This window comes from Bos mutus, chromosome 7 (assembly GCF_027580195.1).
Source record: "Bos mutus isolate GX-2022 chromosome 7, NWIPB_WYAK_1.1, whole genome shotgun sequence".
Taxonomy (NCBI): domain Eukaryota; kingdom Metazoa; phylum Chordata; class Mammalia; order Artiodactyla; family Bovidae; genus Bos; species Bos mutus.
This window is the reverse complement of record NC_091623.1, coordinates 12,948,985-12,974,519: the sequence shown is the minus strand read 5'-3', so window position 1 is coordinate 12,974,519 and position 25,535 is coordinate 12,948,985. Positions and strand designations below refer to the sequence as shown.

The 25,535-nt window shown below is 39.3% G+C and overlaps 1 protein-coding gene across 4 annotated transcripts in view; it reads left to right on the top strand.

Annotated features, from left to right (window-relative positions):
• Positions 1 to 859: 859 nt before the first annotated feature.
• Positions 860 to 25,535, top strand: part of SSBP2 (single stranded DNA binding protein 2) — a 318,494-nt gene continuing 293,818 nt past the window's right edge. For 3 of the 4 annotated variants that reach the window (XM_070373070.1, XM_070373068.1, XM_070373067.1), the window contains exon 1: positions 864 to 1,019. In XM_070373070.1, the coding sequence (XP_070229171.1) occupies positions 958 to 1,019 (62 nt within the window). In that variant the 5' untranslated portion in view covers positions 864 to 957. Of the gene's footprint in view, positions 1,020 to 25,535 lie in introns of all 4 variants that reach the window. The other variant, XM_070373069.1, reaches the window with a different exon arrangement.

Sequence of the window (25,535 nt, the reverse complement as noted above, 5' to 3'; positions counted from 1 at the left end):
ATCTTAGCAGGACAAGGTGGGGGCCATTGAGGCCCCAGGAGTCACTGGGCCACCTTTGGGAGGCAGGCTCACCTCTAAAGAGAGGAGCCAGGCCCGAGCCCGAGTGCTCCCCCGGGCTGCAGGGCGCGGCCCCAGGAGCCAGGCGACGCCACCCCAGCGGCGCCAAGGGCCGGAGGCATAGTCCCTCCCCGGAGGGAAGGCGAGTCGCTCCCGGTCGCTCAGCCAGAAGGTCGAGGGAACAGTGCGCGTGTCCCCCGCCAGCCGGCCCTCTGGGAGCTGGGCGGGGGCGACACCGCAGGGAGTAGGGCCGAGGACCGCAGAGATCAATCCTGGGTACCGGCGCGGGGTCACAGACAGGAGAGGAGCGGGAGAAAGGGGCTGGTGGGGGAGGCTCCCCAGGGCGGCTGGGGCCGTAGATCTGCCTGTGTACTCGGCGGGCGCCCTGAAGTCTGGGCCGCTCCGGCTCCGCCGGCTCCTGCCAGAGACTCCAGGCCACACTTTCCCCTCCTCCCGGCGCCTTCTCTCCAGTGAGGAGCCGAGCGCGGGCGGTGCGGGGGGAGGGGCGGCGGCGGAGGGAACAGCCAGTTGTTTAAAATCCTTCTAGAGCAGTTTCTAATTCCCCCCTTGCGCCGGGGTTCGGAGGGGGGAGGGGGGCAGAGGAGCGGGAGGAGGGAGGAGAGCGGAGAGGGAAGGAGGGAGGGAACCCGGGAGGGAGGGAAGGAGGGAGGAGACTGCCGCTTAGGCTGTAGCCGCCGCCGCGCGCTTCGGCAGGCCGGAGGGAGGGGGGGGGAAGGCCTGTCAGTCTCGTGCGTTGCCTGGGCGAAGGGGGCGGAGCTTTGGCGTGGGGCGGCCAATAGTGGGGGTGGCTGCGTGGGTCGCCATGGGGACGGGGCTGTTCCCGGGAGGCTGTGATGGGTTGACAGGTGCGTGACAGTGGGAGCTGCTCTCGGCACAAGCATGTACGGCAAAGGCAAGAGTAACAGCAGCGCCGTCCCGTCCGACAGCCAGGCCCGGGAGAAGTAAGTGTCTCCGCTTCTCACCCACCTCCGCCTTCTCACGCGCGCACACACACACACGCACGCACTCGCACTCTCTCTCGGAGACACCCAGAGACACAGACACTCTCTGCCGGGGGAGAGCCGGGGGGTGGGCTGGCAGGGGGAGGGGTGCGCGAGGTGGGGGGCGTGCGGTGCGGGGAGCGGCTGTCTCCCAGGAGGGGCTCGCGCGGGGCTGGCGGCCGTGGGGTCTGGCGGGCGGGAGGGAGCGAGTGTGTCGGGGGGCGGCGGCGGTGCTGGTGGCGGGGATGGAAACTTGTTTGGGTGATTGAGGGAAATAACCCGCGGGTTCACCTCCTCGCAAAGTAACTTTGGAGCTGGGGTCCGGGGCTGCGGGGAGCGGAGAGCCTCCGGGGGTAGAGGTTGGGCGAGAGGGGTCAGCTGCGTGGAGGAAGGCACGCGGAGGGAATGTGGGTGTTCGGTGGGGGCGGGCCGGGGTCGGGGCGGGCAGCTCGAGGGGCGCCGCGGCGGGGGGCTCGGGTGCCGGGGCCGGTTGCGCCTGGCGAGGCGAAGGCAGCGGGGCCGGGCGCGCGGCGGGCGGAAGCCGGGCGTGGAGCGGCCGAGCGGGGCCCCGCTGGGCGCGGAGACGCGCGCTGGGCGCGGAGGGCGTGTGCGGGGCGTGGGCTGGGTGGGCGTCGGGGCTTTCCTGGTCCGGAGGAGGGACGCCGCGTTCGCAGCCCCGTGCGCCCCGCGGAGCTCGGGGCAGGGGGCGCCAGGGGCGCCGCTGAAGTTTGGGAGTCAAAGGACCGAGTTCCCGGGGAGGAAAAGTGTGCTGGCGAGAAGCGGGAGCTGCTGGGGTAGGCTGGCGTTTCTGCCGCTCGCAGTCTCCCCAACTCGGCGGCGGCGACGGCTGGAGAACTTTTTTTTTTTTGGAGACTTCCAGCCTCCCAAACGTGGAGGGCCGTGGCGGTCCGGGCGGCGAGCGGGGGTCGCGGGGCGCAGAGGAGTAGCGATGGGGGCCGCGGCCGCTGGCGCCAGGAGGACTGTCTGCGGTGGGGAGGGGGCAGTGGTCCGAACCCGGACTTGCAGGAAGGATCGAAGCGGGGAGACGGGGAGGAGTTAGTTGTTCGGTCGGTGTGGCGAAGAGATACAGGTGTTAACTCCGGTGGGAGCCCAGGGGAGGCTGGTGAGAAAAGAGCCCCTCCCGGCCTGGGATGCCACCGTCACGGCACGCTGCGAAGCAGGGTTGTTTGCTTCTATTCTTATGTGCTTGTAACGGTGATTTGGTTGTTACTAAAAATGAGAGCGCATAGTGACTGTGACCACTGAGGAAGAACCCCTCTTTTCTGTGCAGCAGCTCTTATGGTGATTCCCATTAACCACCTCCATTCTGAGGATGAGGCGTATCCCTGTCATTGGACGCGCTCTGCCCTTCCGAGGACTTCAGACTGGGGAAAAGTCTGAGAGCATCTCTCAAAAGCTACTTTAGTCACCTTGCACAAGGAAATAGCTGCGTAAATAAAAACCGAATGTGCAGAAACTACCGGGTTTCCCTCCTAGTTTTAGGCAGTTAATAGTCTTCTGAAAGTTTCTTGTGCCCTACGGTTGGGAACATTTCCTAATCTTCGTGTTGGTAGCAATAAACGCAATTCCTATAGGATTTAGGGGCGGCAGGCCTTGGCATATCAAAACAAACCAAAAAAAGATACTCCCCGCCCCCCTCACCCCCAAGGTATTTTCTGAGCTGTATTCAGGATCTTGTTGCTGTTACTAGGAGTATGTAAAAGATTTAGCATTATAGGTTGGTTAAGAAATAGCAAGTTACTGAAATTGAAGTTTTGAGATAGCGTAATTTGTGTGCATTTATCATTTAGTGGCAATATATCTGAGAAAATAGAAACATTTAGGGAAGATGTTTTAATGATTACAGAGTATTTGGATTTCATAGTTTTGGGAGTGAAGGAATTGAAATGTGTATTGAGGTATATTTTACTTATTTTCAGGGTGGTTGAATTTGAGAATCCAAATTTTGGGTTTTATTTGAACTTCCAGGAATGGCTGAATTTAATCTATATTATGATAACTTTGTAAAAAAATTTTAAAAGCATCTAGCATAATAATAAGGAAGTTGAACCTGGTGTGTCTTAAGTCCTTTCTAGCTCTAATTCTGTGGTTATGTCACGAAAATAAATAATTGCCATTTTGTTGTCAAGTCTACCAAACTGAACACCAAGTAACATCTACACTTGTAAGCCAGGTGGTGAGAGTTCTGCTAGATGGTGCTATTTGATTTAAATAAATTTCTTCCATTCATTATAATTGGCAGCAGGAATCCTGGATTGCTTTGCCTTATGGACTACATATAGGTAAAGAGGCCACTTTTGGAGAATTGACAATGACCATTCTGAGTTAACTGTTGTTGCGTTAATTTCTAGGCGAATGTTGTTTGAATCTAAGACAAACATTGAGGTAGATTCTGTTTGATGCAATAAGTTTCATTTTGCTAGAAGAGTTGATCTGATTACTCATTTTTTGCCCTTTATGTGTACTTGGGACTTTAAGGGCACTGTTCCACAATAACCTACTGACTTTTGAAGATAGGTATCTTGAAGTTGTCTTTAAAATGGATATCACCTAAAAAAAAATTTTTTTTAAGGAGGTAGACCTCAAAAAGTGCTTGAGTGAAGAATGTTCTTTTATATAGCAAATTAGAACTGTACTGACCTTAAAAATCACAGAAATAATGTTTTTCAGTAATGAATATGTAAACATTTTACAATAAAAACATTCTGAAAAATGAGTCATCATTAAAAATAATGGCATGTACATAAAATAAAAATACTTGTTTTATAATCCATCAAGAAATACATTTTCTTATGAGTGCATAGAGGAGAGCAGACAGGCCCTTATCTATATTATATCTTTGCTTTCTCTTTCATTAAGTCACTGTATGGGATACTTGAAATTAATTTGTAGATTTTATGCAGGTTCTATATTTTCACTATACATTTTCTGAACATAAAAATGACTGAAGTAAGGTTAATTACTGATTTCATTGTTTTAAAAGCCAGACGGGTCAAGTCTATACAGAAGTTTGGATTAGGTTTAATTATAGACAGGGTGATTGAAAACCCTTGGAGGGAGGAGGGATGTTTGTGTAGAAATATAAATTCTGATCCTGTTAGGTCATTTCCCCCTTTAGCAGGCTTTCTTTGTAACATTGTACTGTAGTCTCAATTGCAATTAAGTAACTATGCAATTGGTTGTTTAATATCTGCCTTCCTCTAAAATGTAAGTTTCTTGAGGGCAAGGGATAATACTTGGGATTTCTTCTCTGAGGTGTCCTTGACATTGAATAGTGTCTTCAAATGTCAAAAGCACCAACTAAATACTGTTGAATAATGAAGATGTTAGACTCAAGGGCATTTTTTCAATGTGAAAAAAATTTTTTTCAGTGACCTCCAGAATAAGGACTTTGGAAGTTTGAATTCCATATTCTCTAGCTTAGGGATATTTAAAAAATAACTGATAACAAAAGAGTAATCATTATTTAAATTGTTATTCTGTGTGTAAGTCACTGTGTTCTGCACTTTATTTTTTCTAATTCTCCCAACAATTCTGCAAGATACTTTTTAAATTTTTTCTCCATTAAAGAAATAAGAAAACTCTTGACTAGTTGAGTAACTTTGCCCAGAGATACACTACTAGCTGGGTTTCTAACAAAGATATCTCTGCTTAAAATCTGTAGTTGAAGATGAAAGATACATTTTTTTCACTATCCTAGTTTGCCTTCTTGATTTAGGGTAGATTGCTACAGATTTAGGGAACAGCTTTACATAATCAGATATAACAGACTTTAAATATTTGATCAGATATGTAGTCTTGACCATTGGTGCACCTTATGCTGATACCCTTCATTTTCACAGATTGCAGACATGTATATGGTATGGGGAAGACAAACTTTAGGAGGGAAAGTTGAAAGCCTAAAATAATGAAAAATTCTTGCTTCTTGAGACTTTTTCCTTCTGGAACTTTTGTGTGATCATTTAAGTTTTAAAATTAGACACTGTAGTGAACAAGTTCTATATGAAATGTTGCTGAATTTTAGACCACTCTGTATGCCACCACTGCCACAGAAAGAGTACCTAGCACCTGCAAATAGATGAGTGTGATACTACTTTTTGTTAAACTAATTTCATCTTTAAAATTATGTAATAGCACAGAAAGATGAATGTGTTACAAAACAACATTGAACAAAGATACTAAATAGTGACATTAAGTTAAACTTGTCAGAAACTATAGAAGTCTGTACATTTGACCCTGGGCTCTGAGAAGTAACTTTGGTTTTTAAACTATGAAAACAACATAGACTCATTTTTAAGTGGTTAAAATCTAATGATCATTTAAATATGATTTCACATAGACTGCCATGATTATGCATGAAATAGAATTTAGTCAAATGAATTTTGGAAATTTGGAAAAAACAATAAATACTCCGTATAAGAGAGTTTGTAGATACTAGCATCAGCATGACCTCTTTTTAATTAAATTTCCCCCCCTAAAAATGGTAAACTTTTCTTCTTCCTTCCTTCCTTTTTTTCCTAAAGGAAATAAGGCAAGTGAAGTAATACAGATCTCGTCAGAAATTTAATTGAGAAGCAGTTAATTCATTTAACACAATTCAAGATTTCTAAAACCAATGAAGGAATACCTTTATGGGGATTAAATTTTCTATATGATATTCAGTTGACTCTTCCCTTCTCAATCCCCAGGATGTTTCCTCCAAAATAACTTGTATCTAATATGTCAGCTCTGGGAGCCTTACTTTTTGATTGATCTCCTTTCCATTATTTTAAAAGTATCCAAAAAATGATTTTTTTTTGAAGGAACAAATCTAAAGAAAAAAGTGTAAGATGTTGAGAGTTAACTTTTAGTATTGTTTATTTAGAGGTTTATTACTCTTAGAAATAGTAATAATGTTGAGATGTATTTTTTCAGAGCTGTGAAAGAAAAAAAAAAATAGAAAGGTTTATTTCCACACCCTATGGCCAATTTGCCATATAAAACCAATTTAGAGTGAAAAAAATTAAGTTTTACTTTGCAGTAGTGAACTAAATGCATCTTACATTTTCAGTTACTACTAGAAAATAGAATTATTTTGTTTTAAAATTGAAACATACACTGTAAACAAGGGCTGGAATACCGAGGTTGCTGTTTATTAACACTCCACCCTAACAGTTTAGAATTAGAAGTAAAATCTGGGAAATTTAGAATGTTTTCTCTTCCATAGAGATCACAACTGTTACATTAATGTTGGGACATAGGATTGAGGCTTAATGTACTAGACTTAAAAGACAGGAAACTACTTAGAATGTTTAATTTAAAATATGTATTGAAGATAATTTTATTCTGTAATATGTGGGACTATTCCCTACTATTGTGTGTACTTTATTGCTTTGACATTGGTATGGGAAGGATAGAAAATATTTGTGTACTAGTGATGTATTGTTGGTTAGTAAGCCTCTGTAAACATGCTAAAATATTACTTTATTAATAACTTACTGCTTATCAAAGGAGGGCTTTAAAATAGCACTGGAGCAATAGGATAAGATATATTTTGAAATCTGAAAAGAGTTTGGAATTAAAAGTGGTTATATTTGGATTTTAAAATTTGCTTGTCAGATTTTATATATGTTTTACATATGTAACATCTATTAATGTAACACATGTATACAACTTAACATGACTTGAACTGTGAGTTATTTGACTATACTACCAAAACCCTGTGTATACGCTAAAGAGTGATCCAAAAGGTGGTCTGCCAAGATTTATATCCTACCTGTTTTCAGTAGTACAGAAATAGTGGAGGCTATTCTTCCCCTGAACTATGTATCTGAGTCACTGTGTGAGATGTTGAAAAACAGGTAGAAAAATGTTCCAACCAGGGAAGAATAGTGTTTTTCCAGATAACTTCTAATAGCTGTACAAGTTGCTCAAATTTTTATTGGTCATAATGGGTAACTGGTAATTTTTGTCAGAGTGGGTTAGTAAAGATTTTTGAGAAGTGGTGCTAATAATGTTTTTGTAATATTGATAGAACCAGAAATTTATCTGAGCTCACAAGAGCCTGGGCATTTCTGGGCAGTGAAGGAATTAGTATTTGTTCTTTGTTCCTCTTTAAAAGAGACACTTCAGTTGGTGCCACTTCTTTAGTAGTGACAAAACCACCTTCATATTATACTTTAAGAATTTTGATTATTCTGTTTCATGTAAGACCCATACCGCTTTCCAATAGTAATGAGCCATCATAACATTTTAGATTACAATTCAATGGGAGTGAGCTTAAACCAATGACCTGGAAATCTCTTATTTTTGATCTGTGTTAATTTTGCTTCATGGCATATCAAACAAGTAGTTGAGCACAGAAAAAAATTGTAGACACTGATGTATAACACTTCTTTTAAAAAAGAATTTTTTGTAATTGTATTTTTAATACAGATTTAGTTACTAACATATTATAAATTTGTAGTTAGTGTAATCTACTTCCCTGGTGGCTCACATGGTAAAGAATCTGCCTACAATGCAGGAGACCTGGGTTCGATTCCTGGGTCAGGAAGATCCCTTGTAGGCGGGAATGGCTACCCACTCCTATATTCTTACCTGGAGAATTTCATGGACAGAGGGGCCTGGCAAGCTATAGTCAGTGGGGTTGCATAGAGTTGGACACAACTGAGCAACTAACACAACACAAGCCATCTTAAAATACTAACGAAATATTTGTGAAGATAAGGATAGTAGATGAAAATTTTTATTTAGCTCTGTGTAAGTTAAGGGAGGAATTTATGCCAAAAACAGAGTCTCACCTGAAATTAATATGATTATTTTTCTTTAGTGATCTGATATTTGCCTTGATTCTTCCTTTTACCTACTTCAAACTTGAGAAAAAAAACAAATCTTCTTTACTAATATAAAAAAGTAAAGAAAGTGAATGAGTAATCCTGTTAAAAATGATTTTATTTAAACAGGATTAAAATGATTTTTTTTTTCTGTAAAATAACAAAATCCCAAATACTACATAAAGAGTTTGTGGAGTTTTGTCGTAGAAAGTTAAATGTTTAATAGCAACAGTAACAGCAGATGCTATCATTTGAGTATTTGTTTATATTTGCCACTTTACTTGGGACTTTCCAGGTGGTACAGCGGTAGAGAATCTTTGACCCCTGGATGGGGAAGATCCCCTGGAGAAGGAAATTGCCTGGAGAATTTCATGGACAGAAGAGCCTGGCAAGCTTCAGTCCATGGGATCACAAAGAGTTGGACATGACTTAGTGGCTGTGCACTTTAATTGCATTGTCTCATTTAATCTCAAGAATCTGCTAGACTGTAGGTACTGCTTTCTGTTAATATTACAGGAGAAACAAGAGACTTAAGAGATTATTGTGCTTTTCGTAAGGAAAGAAAGTGAAAGTGAAGTTGCTCAGTCGTGTCTGACTCTCTGCGACCCTGTGGACTGTAGCCCACCATGCTCCTCTGTCCATGGGATTCTCCAGGCAAGAATACTGGAGTGGGGTGCCATTTCCTTCTCCAGGGGATCTTCCCGACCCAGGGATTGAACCCAGGTCTCCCGCATTGGAGGCAGACACTTTAACCTCTGAGCCACCAGGGAAGCTTTTGGTGGCGGGTATCAAAACAAGACATAGAAAATGGCTTAATTGGTCAGGGCTTAAGAATAGTTCTTATATAACAGGATGTCTAGAAGAGGTAGTTTCTGCGTTGATTTAGAGACTCAAGAACACCAGGAGATCAGCTTCTCTTCCATCTTCATTTTTTCCCTCCCATGAATGCATCGTCCCTGCGTCAGGTTCCCGGAGTCACTTCCTCATACAACCAAGTATAAAGGCAGGAGAAGGGGCAAGGTTTTTCCTTTATGTCTCATTAATCAGAGAGAAAAGCTTCTTCTTGAGGTACTTAGCAGATGTCTTCTTATGCCTTATTGAAGGAAACTGTTAAGTTCCCTCCGCTAAACCAGTTACTGGGAACGGTAATGGGATAACCATAACTGACTTAAATCGGTCATCCTCCAGGCTGGGAACATTCCTCCCTTGTATCTGAACTACCTAAGCACAACTGGAGGTCTTTGGCAAGGAAGATGTATCTTGAAGATACGGAGAGAATGAAATGGGTCCTTGCCTTATGGAACTTACTTTCAAGTTTGAAAGAGAAGCATATAATAATAAACAAGTAAATATTGGGACATCTTATGGAATAATCTGAATGAATCTTTTGGCTAACCCAATATATACAGTAGGCAATTTCAGATAGAAGTGCTAAAAAGGTAATAAAGTAGTGTAATTGTAATATAGAGAATGACAGGAAGGCTGCGTTAGATTGGGTGGTTCAGGGGAGACCTGAATAAGCAGAGACCTGAGTAATATTGAAAGAGTCAGTCATGAGGAGATTTGGGGTTAGAGCATTTTAAACAGGCTAAACTACCCAATGGTAGTAGATGCTGAGGTAACCTCTCAGCATCAGCATTATTGATACATAAAATATGAGTCAAAATTGGCATGAGAAGCTGTGCTTCCTAGAGTGGTTTTAGCTGTTAATGAGCAATTGGGTGGTGAGTTTAGTTTGTATGTCTTCCTAAATAAAAAGGTTGCCTATCTCTTATCTTCTAAACCCCAGGAATATAGTTGTTCCTAATGAAGGGAGTGGAACACCTGGCTTTTGTATTATTGATGTAAGAAATAGTTAAGATTTATTGAACACTTAAGGCCTGTTGGTTTGAGAAAGATGGTACAACTGGATAATTATTTCTCATAAATTTCCTATATTGGATAAGACCCCCTTACTGTGCATCGTAGCAACCTCTACTTTTCATTTTTCATGTTGTCACAAATTCATGGATCATTTGTGTGATGTTTTGTTTAATGTCTCATCTGGTTAGGTTGGAACGTCCCTGATGAGAAAGAACCATGGGTATTGTCTTCACCACTGTAGTCTTACTGCTTAACACAGTGGTTGGAGTGGAATATTTGTAGGATATTCCAGAATATTCCAAATAGATATTTGTAGAATTAATGGATCAAGGATGTAACTGGTTATAAATATATCACAACAGGATATCACTATATTTAGCTCATTTTCTCCCCAATATTTCTAATATTTAGAATGAGGATTAGTATGTAGTTCCTAAAGAAGAGTTTTCTCTAATATAGGCATTTAGTGTCTTCTGTGGCTTTCAGGACTACAGGAGATTACCTAGTTGTATCAGTGTGAAATACATGTACATTTTTAATATGAATTTTTGATAGAATAGTCTTTTTGTGTTTCAACAAATTAATAGTATAAATGGAATTATGCTTTAGAGTTTCAAGGCATTTTAATGTGCTTTATTTAAATCTCTCAATAATTCTATGAGGTAGGTGATAATTCCCATTGACTGTAGAGCTTTGTACATGGAAATTGACTTACCCAACTGCAGTAATATAGGTAATACATGGCAGAGTTTAGTCATATTTAGATTTTTTTGGTTCCTAGGTCAGTGTTTGTTTCATTATACTACAGCTGCCTCTTTTAAAATAAGATTCATATATATTTTAAGAAAGCTTAAGTATAGATTTGATTTAACAGCTACACCATAAGTAAAATCTGTTATTTATTTGAACTTTATATGCTTTTGATATATAAATTGGTTGGGATTTGGAGGTAGTTTGGATTTCTAGTCTGTGAAGATTTATGCTAATTTAGGTTGATGAACTCTATTCTTTTGCCAGTTAGGTTCTATTTGGAGAGCTGAGGTAGTGTTTTTTTTTTCCTTCTGTGCCTCTCTCCAATAAGGGAGAGAGCTTTTTTTGATATGGATTATTGATAGAATATTCTTTTCTTGTTTTTGTGTTTATGGTTGTAAGTATATGTATAAAATATATATATATAACATTTACCACTTTAACCATTTTTAGGTGTACATTTCATTTTTTTCACAGTGTTATGTGCTATTTGTCATTTATAATTGGATTAAAGTTATGTGATGATTATACTCTTATCAGTGCATTTAAGCAATAGCTATGTATTAGAAAGCTATTAAAGGTTTTTTTAATAAGCATTTTTTCCCCTGGAATTAAAGTGAGGGACTGATAATATTATTCTTTCTTTTAGACATGTTGTAATGAATAAAAAAACACCAGGCTTCCCTGGTGGCTCAGATGGTAAAGAATCCGACTGCAGTGTGGGAGACCTGGGTTCCATCCCTGGTTTGGGAAGGTCCTCTGGAGAAGGACGGCAACCCACTCCAGTACTCTGGCCTGGAGAATTCCATGGACAGAGGAGCCTGGGAGGGCCACAGTCCATGGGGTTGCAAAGAGTCAGACACAACTGAGTGACTTTCACACAATGAAAACATTTCAGTGAGGTTTTTTTTTGCCATAAAATACATTTACACAATATACGTATGTGTATGTATATACTGGTTATTAAGTCCATTCACATTGTTGTGCAGGATCATCACCAACCCTCTCTAGAACTTTTTCATCTTCCCAAACTGAAACATTGTATTCTTTAATAATAACTCCCCATTTCTCTTTTCCCCCAACCCCTGGCAGTCACCCTTCTGTCACAGTGAATTTGACTCTTCTAGATACTTTGGTGATGCTTTAGTCACTAAGTTGTGTCCGACTCTGGCAGTTTAGTCCCCAGGTCGTGTCAGACTCTTGCAACCCCATGGACTATAGTAGCTCGCCAGGCTCCTCTGTCCGTGGGACTTCCCAGGCAAGAATACTTGTGTATGTATGTGTGAAAGTCACTCAGTCGTGGGATTTCCCAGGCAAGAATATTTTGTGTGTGTGTAAGTCATTCAGTCATGTCCGACTCTGTGAGCCCATGGACTGTAGCACCCCAGGCTCCTCTGTCCATGGGGTTCTCCAGGCAAGGATACTGGATTGGGTTGCCATGCCTTCCTCCAAGGGATCTTCCCAATCCAGGGATCGGACCCAGGTCTCCCAAATTGCAGGCAGATTCCTTACCAACTGAGCCAAAGTATAATTATGCAATGTTTGTCATTTTGTATCTGGCTTTTTTATTTACTCGCTTAATCCATTCATTAGCTTCATAAAGTTGATATAAAGCCCCATTTTACATAGGGGGGAACTGAGTCTCACTGAGGTTATATGCTTTGTCCAAGGCCAGGTAGTAAATTGTATAGTATGAATTCAGACCCAGGTTTCTGAGTCCACTGCCGATTTTAAACATCTTGCTTCAGTGTGTTTTATTGCCTCATATGGGAAAAAAAATAATGGAAATCACGAGGGTAGTGAGGGGGAGGGGATTGCTTGGATAGTTCTCTTTACACATATCCGTTTTTACTTGGGGTTGGATGCATTGAAGAAGAAAGAGGTTAAGAAGGTTAAAGAAAACATTTTACAGGTGCTAAAAAGGTGGGCAGAATCATAGCTACCCAAAGTGGTCCCTCCACACGTAGCTCCAAATTTGTTAGCTGGTATCTGAGATTTAACAACTTGGATACAATGCTTCTCAGAGAGGACGATGCCAATTAAGAGTTCAGATTATAATTTCAGGTAGAGCTGTTTCTCCGTTCTTTCTGTATCTAGAGGCAAAGTAATCTGGAATGAATTACTTTACATGGTAAATTTTAGAGACAGAAATAAATAGAAGAATATGCAATGTGTAGAAAAAATGCTTTCTCCTCTAGTTATGAGTTTCCTTTCATTCTCTCTTCTACCCAGCATATGGCCTGTTGGGTTTTTTTTTGTTTGTTTTTGGACTAGGGCATCTGGAAGGTTCCATGTGGTCTAGGAGCAATAGTACAAAAATATTGAGTCTATTACACAGTCATTTCTATAGTACTGACTATTGGAGAAAATAGAAACAATTCCGTTGTTTCACTTTTTCACAGTGTCATTAAAATGGGATTAAAATTATGTGATTATTACACTCTATCAGTACATTTAAGCAATAGCTGTTATTAGGAAGCTATTAAAGGTATTTCAAATTCCCCTCAAATTAAACTGAGGGACTGATACTATTATTCTTTCATTTAGAAATATTGTAATGACAAAAACTTCAGTGAGGATTTTTTGTTTTACCATAAAATGCATACATTTACACAACATACGTGTGTGTGTGTATACTGGGAATAGTTTTCAGGTAGAAGTTCATCTTGGGAAATGACTTACTAATTCATTTTTAATTCAGATTGTTACTCAGTCAGTAAATTGGATTCAGAGCCAAAAAGATTACAGTATAGGCAAGTTTTTAACTAAAACTTTAAATGATGTTTCCATTTCTTGTCTTTGTGTTTTTTTCCCAACCAGCACCTTGGATTTTTACTATGATAGGCTAAATAATGGCAACTCAAAGATGGCCACATCCTAACCCTTAGAACATGTGACTGTGTTACCTAGGAAATGAACTTTGCAGATATGACTAAGTTGAAAATCTTGGATGAAGGATCTTGAGATGGGTTACTTCCTCCCTAGATGATCTGCATGAGCTCAGTGTAATCACGTGAGTCCTTGTAAGAGAGAGACTAGAGGTTCAGAGTCAGGCAAGGCCATGTGGTGACAGAAGAGAAGGGGATTGGGAACGCTGCAGGTTTTGAAGGGAAAGGGTAAGACCAGCGGGCCAAGGAACGCAGTCATCCTTAACAAGCTAGACAAGGCAGAAAGTGGATTCTAGACCCTTGAAAAGAAACAGAGCCCTGCCAGCACCTTAATTTTAGTACTTCTGATCTCCAGTATAGAAGATAATAAATTTGTGTTGTTTCAAGCCATTAAATTTATAGGAATCTGTTACACATTCTCTCTCTCTTAGTCACTAAGTCATGTCCGACTCTTGTGACCCCATGGACTGTAGCCTGCCAGACTCCTCTGTCCGTGGGATTCTCCAGGCAGGAATACTGGAGTGGATTGCCTTTTTCTTCTCCAGGGGATCTTCCCGACCCAGGAATCGAATCCAGGTCTCCTGCATTGCAGGTAGATTCTTTACGGACTGAGCTATGAGGGAAGCTAGCCATAGGAAACTAATACACTGTTTTTGCACCCACAGAAGAATCTACTGTGACCATATTAAGCTGGCAGTACCAAGCTATATCCAGGGTGAGGCACAGGCAGTTTTTTTCTTTTGGTTTTGGATTGAGAAATAGTTAATATAAAATTTGAGTTTTTTGTTTTGTTTTCCAGTTTTTGAGATGTTATTGACATACAGTATGGATAAGTTTAAGATGTATATTGTGATTATTGGATATATGTATATGTATATATTGCAAAATGATTTTCATAATGAAGTTAGTTAATGCCAAAAAATGATGTTGATGCTTTTCTGTAAGATGGGGAATCATTAACAAGTGAGTCCATGATATAGCAATCACTGGCTAACATGCTGCTAGTTAGTAATATTTCTGTATTTGTATTAGATGCCCAGTAGGATAGCTCCCTTAAAAGAACATGTGAAGACAGTTTATTGAAGGTATGTGCACGATTAAAACTCACTAGGGATGGATTAACACCCAGGGGTTAGGAACAAGAGAAGCTTTTCCCCTCTTCGGTCTGAGGGGAAAAGAGAGAGCGCGGTTACCAGAATCTGGCGAACATTGTGGTCATTGTCGAAGGGCTCCCCTCCTGGATCTGCGGTTTTATGATGGGGACCACAGCCAGGGTCAAACCCACTGTCAACAGAGGCTGAGGGCTTGTCGGGGAGGGGTGCTTCTTTCTTCTCCTGCCCTCTGATTGGTCAGTGCCTCCTCTCTGTAGAGCTCAACTTGGAACCATGGGGTAAGGGAGCCGAGGCGATGAACTCAGTAGAGATCAGCCTTCCTGGTCACAGCAGGGCCCTGTGTTCAAGTTCTAAATTTTTATAGATTTGAAGTAAGTCTTTCAGTTCTTCGTATACAATGCCCTGACAAAATAGAGCTCTTTAAAAAATTGGGTTTGGTCAAAATAGCACTTAAAATTAGTTTTTAGAACCTGTTTAAGTACTTTATGATACTATAAATTTATATACATTTTATGAGATAGGGATAATATTCCTTCTGCTTTCTGCTATCTCTAATTCCTTTATTTACTTAAATGCTCACTGTCTCCCATAGGTCAGTCTCTGTTGAGCCCTCTTCTGTCAGATCTGAATAACAGCAGTCTCTGCCCACTAGGACTCACTGTCAGGGGAGGCTTGCTACCAGTGGTCACCACTCTGGGTAACACACACTGTCATGGGTATGCAGAATGTCTGTGGAAGTTCTGCAAAAGTACATTGCATCCGGCCAGAAGTTGTGGCACACCCAGGAGATATTTCCAAGAGGATATTTATTAAATGAGAAATAAGCATTAGCCAAATTGGGAGAGGGGACAAATAAAAGAGTATTTTAGGGAGAGAGAGAGAAATACATACAGAAACATGGAGGCATTACAGAATATGGTGAACTGCAAGCAAATTGCAGTTGTAGAATATAGGCTTAGTTGCTTCACAGCACGTGGGATCTTCCCAGACCAGGGACCCATGTTTCCTGCATTGGCAGGCAGATTCTTTACCACGGAGCCACCTGGATGTGCTGTTGAGGAATACTCTAAACAGAAACCGTTTCATTTGCTTAATTTTATTTTTTATGTAATTTGAAAGGTTACTTTTCATTTTAAGTTATTACGAAGCATTGGCTATATTCCCTGTGTTGTACAATACATCCTTGTAGCCTTACACCCAGGAGTCTGTACCTCCCACTCCCCAGCCCCTATATGCCCTTCCCACGCCCTCCCCACTGGCAGCCACTAGTGTGTTCTCTGTATCCAACAGGAAGTACTTCAAGAACAAAATTGAATGACAACTTGATCAGGGAAATGAACAATTATATATATATATATATATATATTTTTTTTACTTATTTGCTGTTGGCTGTGCCGGGTCTTCATTGCTACGTGGACTTTGTCTAGATGCAGCGAGCAGGGGCTCCTCTCCCATTGTGGTTCGCAGGCTCCTCGTTATGGTGGCTTCTCTCGTTGCGGAGCGTGGGCACTAGGTGCTTCGGGAGTTGTGGCGGACACACTCAGTTGTTCCGCAGCAAGTGGGATCTTCCCAGACCAAGGATCAAACCTGTGTTTCCTGCCTCGGCAGGCAGATTCTTTAACCCTGAGCCACTAGAGAAGCCCTGAGATAAGTGATTTTAAAGCAGAAAAGTTACATCATCTGAGGTGCATTTTAGAGTAATTATTCTGGAAGTGGTATGGAGGCTGGGATAAAGGGGGAGACGATATTGGGAAGCTATTGTAATAAATTAGCTGCTGTAATAATACACCATTTTCTACACTACTGGCAGTCCAATGGATGTCTTAAAATGTAGAATACATAGGACTTGGTAGCTTAAATGTGAAAAATTAGGGTTTTTAAGAAGGTTGTAATTGTGTGTAGAAATTTCAGTCAGACTTCAGGGGACTACAGGAGGAAGAGGAGATAGATTTATTAAGAAGGAAGATGATATGTTCAATTTGAGATGCTTTTCAGACCTAGAAATGGAGCGCTTTAGGGGGAATTTGGATATGTAGTTCTTGAGCTGGTTGGGTGTCGAGGGGACAGATGTCTAGGCTAGAGATACGGAATTGAGAAAGTATGGGGAAAGAGCAGGAACATTTGTAAGCATAAGCTACCTGTGTTTCAAGCGGTGGGCCAGGCAGCTTATTTATATTTTATTTCATTCTCTACAGTGCTGTGAAGTAGGTGTTCTCATCTCGTCATCTCCGTTTTAATGATGCAGAAACTAAGGCTTTAATATGATACGTGAATTAGCTAAGTCACACAGGGCAGACCTGGAATCTAAACTTTCTGTCTTTATCAAAGTAAGACAGTCATACAGAAAAGCGAGTGTATCGTAAGTGTATATAGCATGATGAATTTTTACTAAACACAGCAGTGTTAACCAAGCGCCCATATCAAGATAAAGAACATTACCAGCACTCTGGAAGTTCGACGCGTTATACCCTCCTGCCCCAACCTACTCCCTCCCCGACTTTTAACAGCATAGATTCATTCTGCCTCTTTCACCCCTTACATATGGCCCATTTTTGTGTGTGGAAGCCGTAAGTTGGGTGGGAATGAAGTAATTTTTCATGGAAATGTCCAAGGAGAAAGTGTGACGAGATCAAAGCTGGAACTTTAGGGACAATTTAAAGGACAGGTTGAAGAACAAGTTTTGAGATTGAAACTGAAAGAGCAGTAGAGGGTTATGAGGGGAAACTCCTAAGGAACTGGCATCACAGAAGTCAAGGAAGAGAACTTTTGAGAACAGAAACGTAGGGTACTGTGATAGAGGATAGAGAAGAATGAGGAGGTTAGACAGTTTGACTATTTAGAATAAAAGATCTGCTGTGACCTTGGGGGGAGCAGCTTCATTGGAGTGGAGGTCGCTCATTTCCATCCGACTCTGCGACCCCATAGGCGGCAGCCCACCAGGCTCCCCCGTCCCTGGGATTCTCCAGGCAAGAACACTTGAGTGGGTTGCCATTTCCTTCTCCAGTGCATGAAAGTGAAAAGTGAAAGTGAAGTCGATCAGTCGTGTCCGACTCTTAGCGACCCCGTGGACTGGCTCCTCCGTCCATGGGATTTTCCAGGCAAGAGTACTGGAGTGGGGTGCCATTGCCTTCTCCGACATTGCTAGCTTTTGTCAACTGATTTTTAACAGACTTTTTAAATCTTAGGAGATTGGAATGAAAGGGACATTTTCAAGTGATGCTTGGGAAATGACTGTGGAATAGTTTAAGAATTTAATAGCTGCCTGTAAGGCTACCAGTCAGTTCACTGTTAGCCTTAAAGCAAAAGTTTGATGAGAAAGTATTTTTTAAAATCTCTGGTTAGCATATTTTAACTCCTCCCTGTAGAGTATCTCTGCATTTCCTTTCTGGATTCCCAAGTGGCTCAGTGGTAAAGAATCTGTCTGCCCAGCAAGAGGTGCAGGTTCTATCCATGAGTGGGGAAGATCCCCTAGAGAAGGAAATGACAACCTACTCCATTATTTTGGCCTGGGAAATCCCATGGACAGAGGAGCCTGGCAGGCTGTAGTTCACAGGGGTCGCAAAGAGCTGGACATGACTTAGTGACATTTCCTTTCTACTTTTAAAATTGGTAAAAGGGACAAATGAGAATACTTGAGTAAAAACCCCTGTAGTGCCCAATAGTACTCTTTAAAATACTTTTTAGTATTTAAGTAATATTCAAAGTTAAAAATGCAGATAAGCAAAATGAAGAAAATAAAAATAATCATATAACATTCCTGATTTTTCTCTACATACATACATATAAATTTTTAATATTAATAAGAAAAGCATCAAAGTTACTTGACTAAAACGTACCCTTTTAAATAAGAGGGTGCATGTGTGCGTGTACGACGTTGCTTTAGTCGTGTCCGACTCTTTGTGACCCTATGGACCTAGCCCGCCAGGCTCCTCTGTCGATGGGATTCTCCAGGCAAGAATACTGGAGTGGGTTGCTGTTTCCTTCTCCAGGGGCTCTTCTCCACTCAGGGATCGAACCTGTGTTGCTGGCATCTAACTGCATGGACAAGTGGGTTCTTTACCACTGGCGCCACCTGGGAAGCCTCGTTTGTGGGCATTTATCATTTTCCAGTCCTCAGTAAATTCCTTCTTCAAAAACAGAAGGTTAAAATAAAGCTTTTACAATTATTTACTGTGTTCACTTATGGAATTCACTTATTCGAAGTTCTGCTTTGTGCCAGGTGTGTGCTAGACGATGGGGATACACCAGGGGGTAAGATACGCCCTGCCGGAGAAGTTAGCAGGGCTTTTGGCATGGGGAGCAGGTTGTGCTTTGGAGAAGTGTAGAAGTGAGAGGGGCTCTCATGCTTTCTAGAAACAGAAAGTTCAGTAGCACTTTAGTTGTGTGTTTGGGGGGAGGGGTGATTTTTGAAAAGGTTGTGGAGGTGGCTGCTGCTGCTGCTAAGTCGCTTAAGTCGTATTGTGGAGGCTACAGAGATGAAAAAAAAGCCTAGTTTTTTTCTTTCTTTTTACTAATTTTATTTCCTAAAAATCTTTTAATCTTGATTCTGGAACATTATCTTCCTCCTATATTCCCCATAAAATTGAAATGTTGAAAAGTCCAGTCTCTTGTCCTATAGAATGACTCAAATTCACTTTGGTTGGTTGTTTCTTTTGGGTATTTTCCTGTTCTTCATATCGCCTGTAAACTGAATGTTGAATTTAGAGAGTTGTATAGATTCTGAAAGCCGTGCTAAGTTCTGAATTCATCCTGAGGCTACTTGGGGTTCAAGCCGGAAACTGCCTTGGTTAGAATTTACTTTCTACCATCTTGAAAATAGGAAACAGGTCATCTGAGATTTTTTTTTTTAAAAAAAAGTCCATTCAGTTTTACCCAGATGTAATACAAAAGCACAAATGGATTGGTAAATATGTTTTATTATTTGTAGCAGGATAAGCTTAAGTGCAGAGGAAAACAAATGGATATATAAAAATGATATAAAGTACAGTTTGTTACTGGTGTTCTGTTTATATATATTACTATTTCATGATAAAATTTGTAACATCTTTGCCTTGTCAGTAGAGAAGTTTACAAAATAGGTTGTTAATTACCATTTGTAGAATAGTAACTTCTTATCAATTATTTAGTTATTTAAGAGTATATTTGAATTTTTAAAATTTAGAATGTAAGAATTAGTTCTCTGTAACATCATTAATAGCATATTTGCCTTTTACATAAATCTTGTGACTCATTTGTGCTTTGAAATGTATTTAACATGTTTGTTATTTTTTGTTATATAGTTATATACAACAAATTAAGGTTTGTCAGTATATATATAATATAATTGCAGATCCACATGAAATGAATTAAAGTTTACAAATTGCTGTTGTAAGCAAAATTCTTAAATACTTTCATTTGATCGTTAATTTAGTATGCTTATATTCATTTAAGGTCAACAGTGAGGAGCACGTATAAGTCAGTTTGATTTTTCTCTTGGGAACTTGAAGGAAGTGGCATTTATTTGAAAAATCTTCCAGTGAGGGCAATGGTCTTGATACCAGTTGTAAGATAACCAGTTACTGATTGGAGAGGCAGTGATGGTACTGGCTTAAGAGTATAGCATACCACCTTTAAATGTTTTCCTTATAAATACTTCTTAAATATAGATAAATCTTTCTGTTTAATAGATTCATGCGACCCTTTCTAAGTCCATTTCCTCTGCTGGCTGGTTATTTGTATGGTGTGTACTGGAAATTTGTTGAGGTTGTGGTTGTACTCATCTGTTCGGCTTGTTCTCCTGGCAAGGCTAGGAACTTTAGGAATTGTATCTGTGTTGTATTGATAGTAGCCTGCTGTCATTTAAAGTAGCGGGAAGGAGATATTTTTGTCAGACTGCAACCGGAAACCAAGATGAAAAATACCTTATTATTGGTTTACCAGCCCTTTAAAATATAAAGTCTTACTTAGAGATATCTTGCTATGTTTTCTGTTTTACCACATTTTTTCTTACTGTTAATATGTAAGTAATACAACAAATTAAACAATGACCTTTTTGTCCATATATTTAAAAAATTGTAAAAGGCGGAGAATCAGATACAGGTTGGTGTTACTTTTCCACATCACCTACCAATTCGTTTAAGTAGCTTTAATTAAAATGAATTTAATTCTCTATTCTAATCAGAAAATGTCATCCTTTTGTCCATTTACTTTGAATGAATAGGTATTTATGATACAACATGCACATTTCCCATAGTCTCGTTAGCTAATACATTTGCTTTTTTTTTTTTCTTCCAGATAATTGCAAGACTGATGATGTTTATAATTTTTTGGACTTCCTTTACAGGGCAGAGAACAAGTTTTAAATGCGTAGAAATTCAGCTAGCTGAAACAAGTACTATTTAGTATTCAGGACTCTATGTAGACAAAAATAGCCAGGCTTACGGGAGATCTTTCAGTTTCCTAAATTATATTGCTATAGGCAAATGCTGTCTAGTGTGTGATGATTGGTCAGATCAAGGTGAGTTATATAGAAAGAAAAAAGGAATCAGTAAAATCTAGGTTAATAATTTCTTACATTGCCTAATAGATATGATCTGTCAGCAAAGTTGGGGAACTGAAGGACAGTGCTTGAGCCTGTTTACTTTTGAGTAATCCAATTTAGGTAGATTATAATAAATTCACATTACGTGTTACATATCACTTATCAGTGCAGATACTTCAGTTTGAAGTCTAATGAGCTTCCACCCGTGTGGCTGTAATGGCTGTCTCTGATCCTTCTCTTCCAGCTGTTGATGTGTGATGAGAATTCCTACAATCGTAATTTAATGTGACTAAGGGAGACTCATTTTTCTGATGCTTGAAAGTCATGGGCACTCTATTTCTTCTGTTTATTACCACATGGCTAGTTCTCTTCTCTGGCTGACTTCCAAGTTATATTTTTCATTCAGTGGAATCCTGAGATTATTGGGGCCTTCATATTTTTTTCTATTGATGACTGATAGTATTTGATCTTGCCGATTGACGTTAAAAGAAGTTTAATAAGACCTTGATTATTGGGGGATTCTGGGCATATTTATTTTGTCTGATGACGTCTACAGTTTTAACAATCAATTAAAATATTTCAGATATTTAAATCTTTTGAAATTATCCTAGTTGGAGAATTTTAAATTTAGAATTGCTTTCTCAGATCTCTTTCCTTCCAATGATGAGAGAATTATTCATTTAATATGTATAAAGGTAGAATTTGAATGTTTCTTGAGTGTGCTGTTTTTCTAATTGTTTAAAATGTTAAGGTACCACTTAGCCAGCAATGGATCAGGCTACTGAAATAGTGAAGTGGGGAGGGGGAATGATGGTGGATGTCTGGCTGTTTTTTTTTTTTTAAATGTTTGTTAGAAAGAGCATAAGATACTTTATTGTAGCGATAGGTGAATCTATACAAAACTCAGTTTCACCTGTAGTCAAGATTTCTTTCCTCTATGTGAACCACTCAAAGTAACCAAGCTACAAAAAGTTATATATCACAGATAAAAGCCGCATTCAGACTGCTTGTTGTACTTATTTATTTGCATATGTAATTTACTGTATCTGAAAAAAGGGAAGTTCTTATAAAAAGCAACAAAACAGGAAAAACAAGCAAATAGTCATTTCTTCTGGCAGATTGTCATTCAGAACTTAGTTTAAAAAATTAAGTAAGAGGTTCTATTTAGTCTTGGTAGAATTTTGATAGAAAGTTGAACATGTGAAAGCAAAACTACTTTATTTAAAACATTTAAAATGTTATTTGCAAGATGTTTAGAGTAAATTTGCAGAGTGCATTGGCATTACTCTTATTGCATGTGTTGCAGTCTAGGCTGTAAATTATTATTATTTTCTTCCATAAAGACCAGTGGTTTTTAATATATGTTTAAAGAAAAATACCAATACAGTATACTAACACATATATATGGAATTTAGAAAGATGGTAACGATGACCCTATATGCGAGACAAAGAGACACAGATTTGTAGAACAGTCTTTTGGACTCTGGGAGAAGGTGAGGGTGGGATGATTTGAGAGGATAGCATTGAAACATGTATATTATCATATGTTAAACAGATCGCCAGTCCAGGTTCGATGCATGAGACAGGGTGCTCAGGGCTGGTGCACTGGGATGACCCTGAGGGATGGGATGGGGAGGGAGGTGGGAGGGAGAGTCAGGATGGGGAACACATGTACACCCATGGCTGATTCATGTAAATGTATGGCAAAACCACCACAATATTGTAAAGTAATTAGCCTCCAATTAAAATAAATAAAATAAGTAAAAAAAAAAGGTAACTCCAACCCTGCTAATGGACTTATGTTATAGCATTAATCAATGCTAAACTGGGGCAGGGGTATAAAACAATAAAGGTATTCCTTGAAGATGAAAAAATAAAAAAGCTCCCCGGCCTTGATATAGATTACCAAGAGCCATATTTTTATCTTTTTTCCCTTATGATTTTTATTTATAAAAAGTATGTTTTAAATTTTAATTATCTATTATTTTATATCTTTCTTCAAATAAATGTTAATATTTACTTAAACAAATAAACTTCAGATTTTAATGTTTATACTTTTAAAGTGACCTGACATTTTATTTAATCTTCTTTTTTTTTCAGGAATAATAAATTTCTGATTTTTATATATCACATTGTATTTAAAAAAAAATAAAGCATTTATCCATACTATGGATCATGGATTACCACATTATTTTGGAAAAAAGAGAATGATAGTTTTCGTATTTAGAAACTAAGAAAAAAGATTTAAGGAAACAGTTGAAGAACCTGATGGTTTAACATCATACACCATTAATTTTTGCATATTTAATTTCTGAAATCCATTTATGTTATGTTTCTGATTGAGTAGGTTCTTCTACTTTTGATATAACATTTTAAGTATTACTATAAAGATTTTCTAATTTACAGAAGTGAATGATATCACAGACAACCTTGATTTGAGGTAAGACATTAAATATCATCTTTTGAATCCAGTTTTAAGGCCTTAAAATCTGATGCTCCAACACACAGCAGTGTTAAAAAGGCAAAAGCTTTTGTTTTCCTGACATAATTGAAATGAAGATAGAACTTTTCATTTCTCCATGTAAATTAATTTTATAATAAAAGAAAGTTCCAGTTTGGGTTTTATCTTAGCACTTTCTCAAGTTATACAGAGCCAACAGGGAGAAGAGAAGCAAAGTTTTGGGAATTAGCTCTCCCAAATAATCTACAAATAAATGGTTCATTGTTCTTACGGAAAAGGAAAGGGATTCCTTTTAACTTGGGTGACATGTCTCCTGTAGATGTGTTGAAATCTGAAGTTGAAAAAAAATCCTATTAATTGAACTCTGTTTGGATAAAGTAATTGACTTTCTATTTTTTAAGGTTCCTTACTGGAATGGTTACTGGAACACTTGAAATGGATAAGCACTTTTGCCTGAAGCTTATTTAGGCAGCCAGGAAATCTTTCTCCCTTAGTTGGCATAAGCTAAGATACTTTTCCATAGGATATTGCCAAAGATACATTTGGCTTGGCAGTCACATGGATTTGTGATTACTTCTTGAGAGCAATAATTCTGCTCCATGAAAATATTAGTTGTTAGTCTTTAAACCCCTGGTCATCTAAAAAAGGTAAAGGGTTTATATATTGTTTCTTAATCAACTATTAACATATTTGAACCAGCTAAGGAACAACCTAAGCAACACAGGATATTAAATTACTGGTTTCATTCATTATCTTGCAATACCAACACGGTGGACATTATCTACTTTTGTAGACAAAGAATCTGAGACAAAAGTAGTTAGAAACCTAACGTCATACACTTTAGTGTTTATAGAATCCATATTTGAACCTTTTGTTTTCCATTGAACATTTATTTCCACATGAGTGTAGAGTTTCAGTTTTGCCAGGTGAAAATTTCTGGAGATCCGTTGCACGGCAGTGTGAACACCCTTGGCCCTGTTGACCTTCACAGTTAAAACAGGTTAAGATAGCAAATTTTATGTTATGTGGTTTTTACAAAATAACAATACTATTAGAAGTGATTTTGGGGGGAATTTGCTTATTAAATAGATTTTTTAGTGATGATGACAGGTAAGATGTTCATCATTTTGGTTCATTTCTTATCTAAAATGAATCTGCTGAAATGTTACCACTTAGGAGGAACCTCAGTTTCTACTTAGATTTGGATCGAGCTATATAAAAAGTCTAGTTTTTTTTTAATTAGCAGAAGGTTATATTTCTTTAAAAAATCTAGTCAATGATGTAAAGTTAAGTAATAAGATATAAATCAGAATTAGTACCATAGGATAAGTGTATTTCAGTGCATCACTCTATATGAGCAGTCTGCTTTTCAATAGAGAGAAAACTCAAGCCTGCAGATTTTTAGTTACAGATGTTTTTGACTATGTAAAATTTCTTTTGAAAATACAATGTCAAATAATTTATTTAAAAATTCTTTCAAAAATAATGTTTATTTTTAAAAGCACAACGTCTCTGGAAATTCCCTCATGGTCCAGTGGTTAGGACTCTGGACTTTTTACTGCTGAGGGCCCACAATTAATCCCTGATCAGGAGCTAAGATCCTGCAAGCTACACAGCATGGACAGAAAAAAAAGAAAACCAACAACATCTCAGTTAAAAAAACGACCAACTACTGGAAAAAGATGGTATTTTTCCTGTGTCTCTCACATGTCTGTGGAAATATATTTTGTTAAATTGTTACTTTTTAGTTTGTCTTTTAGATTAAAAAGATTAATAATATGAGCCAATTGTTTAGAATTAAGTATTTTAAATTACGAGATTTAGTTTTTTCCTCCATCAATATATGTAACTATTTGTTTTGACAGTAAATATAGAGGATTTGACAGTGAATATGGAGAAGGAAATGGCAACCCACTCCAGTACTCTTGCCTGGAGGATCCCATGGATGGAGGAGCCTGGTGGGCTACAGTCCATGGGATCACAAAGAGTCAGACACGACTGAGCGACTTCCCTTTATAGAGGATTGAGTAAATAATACTCCCCAGTTCAT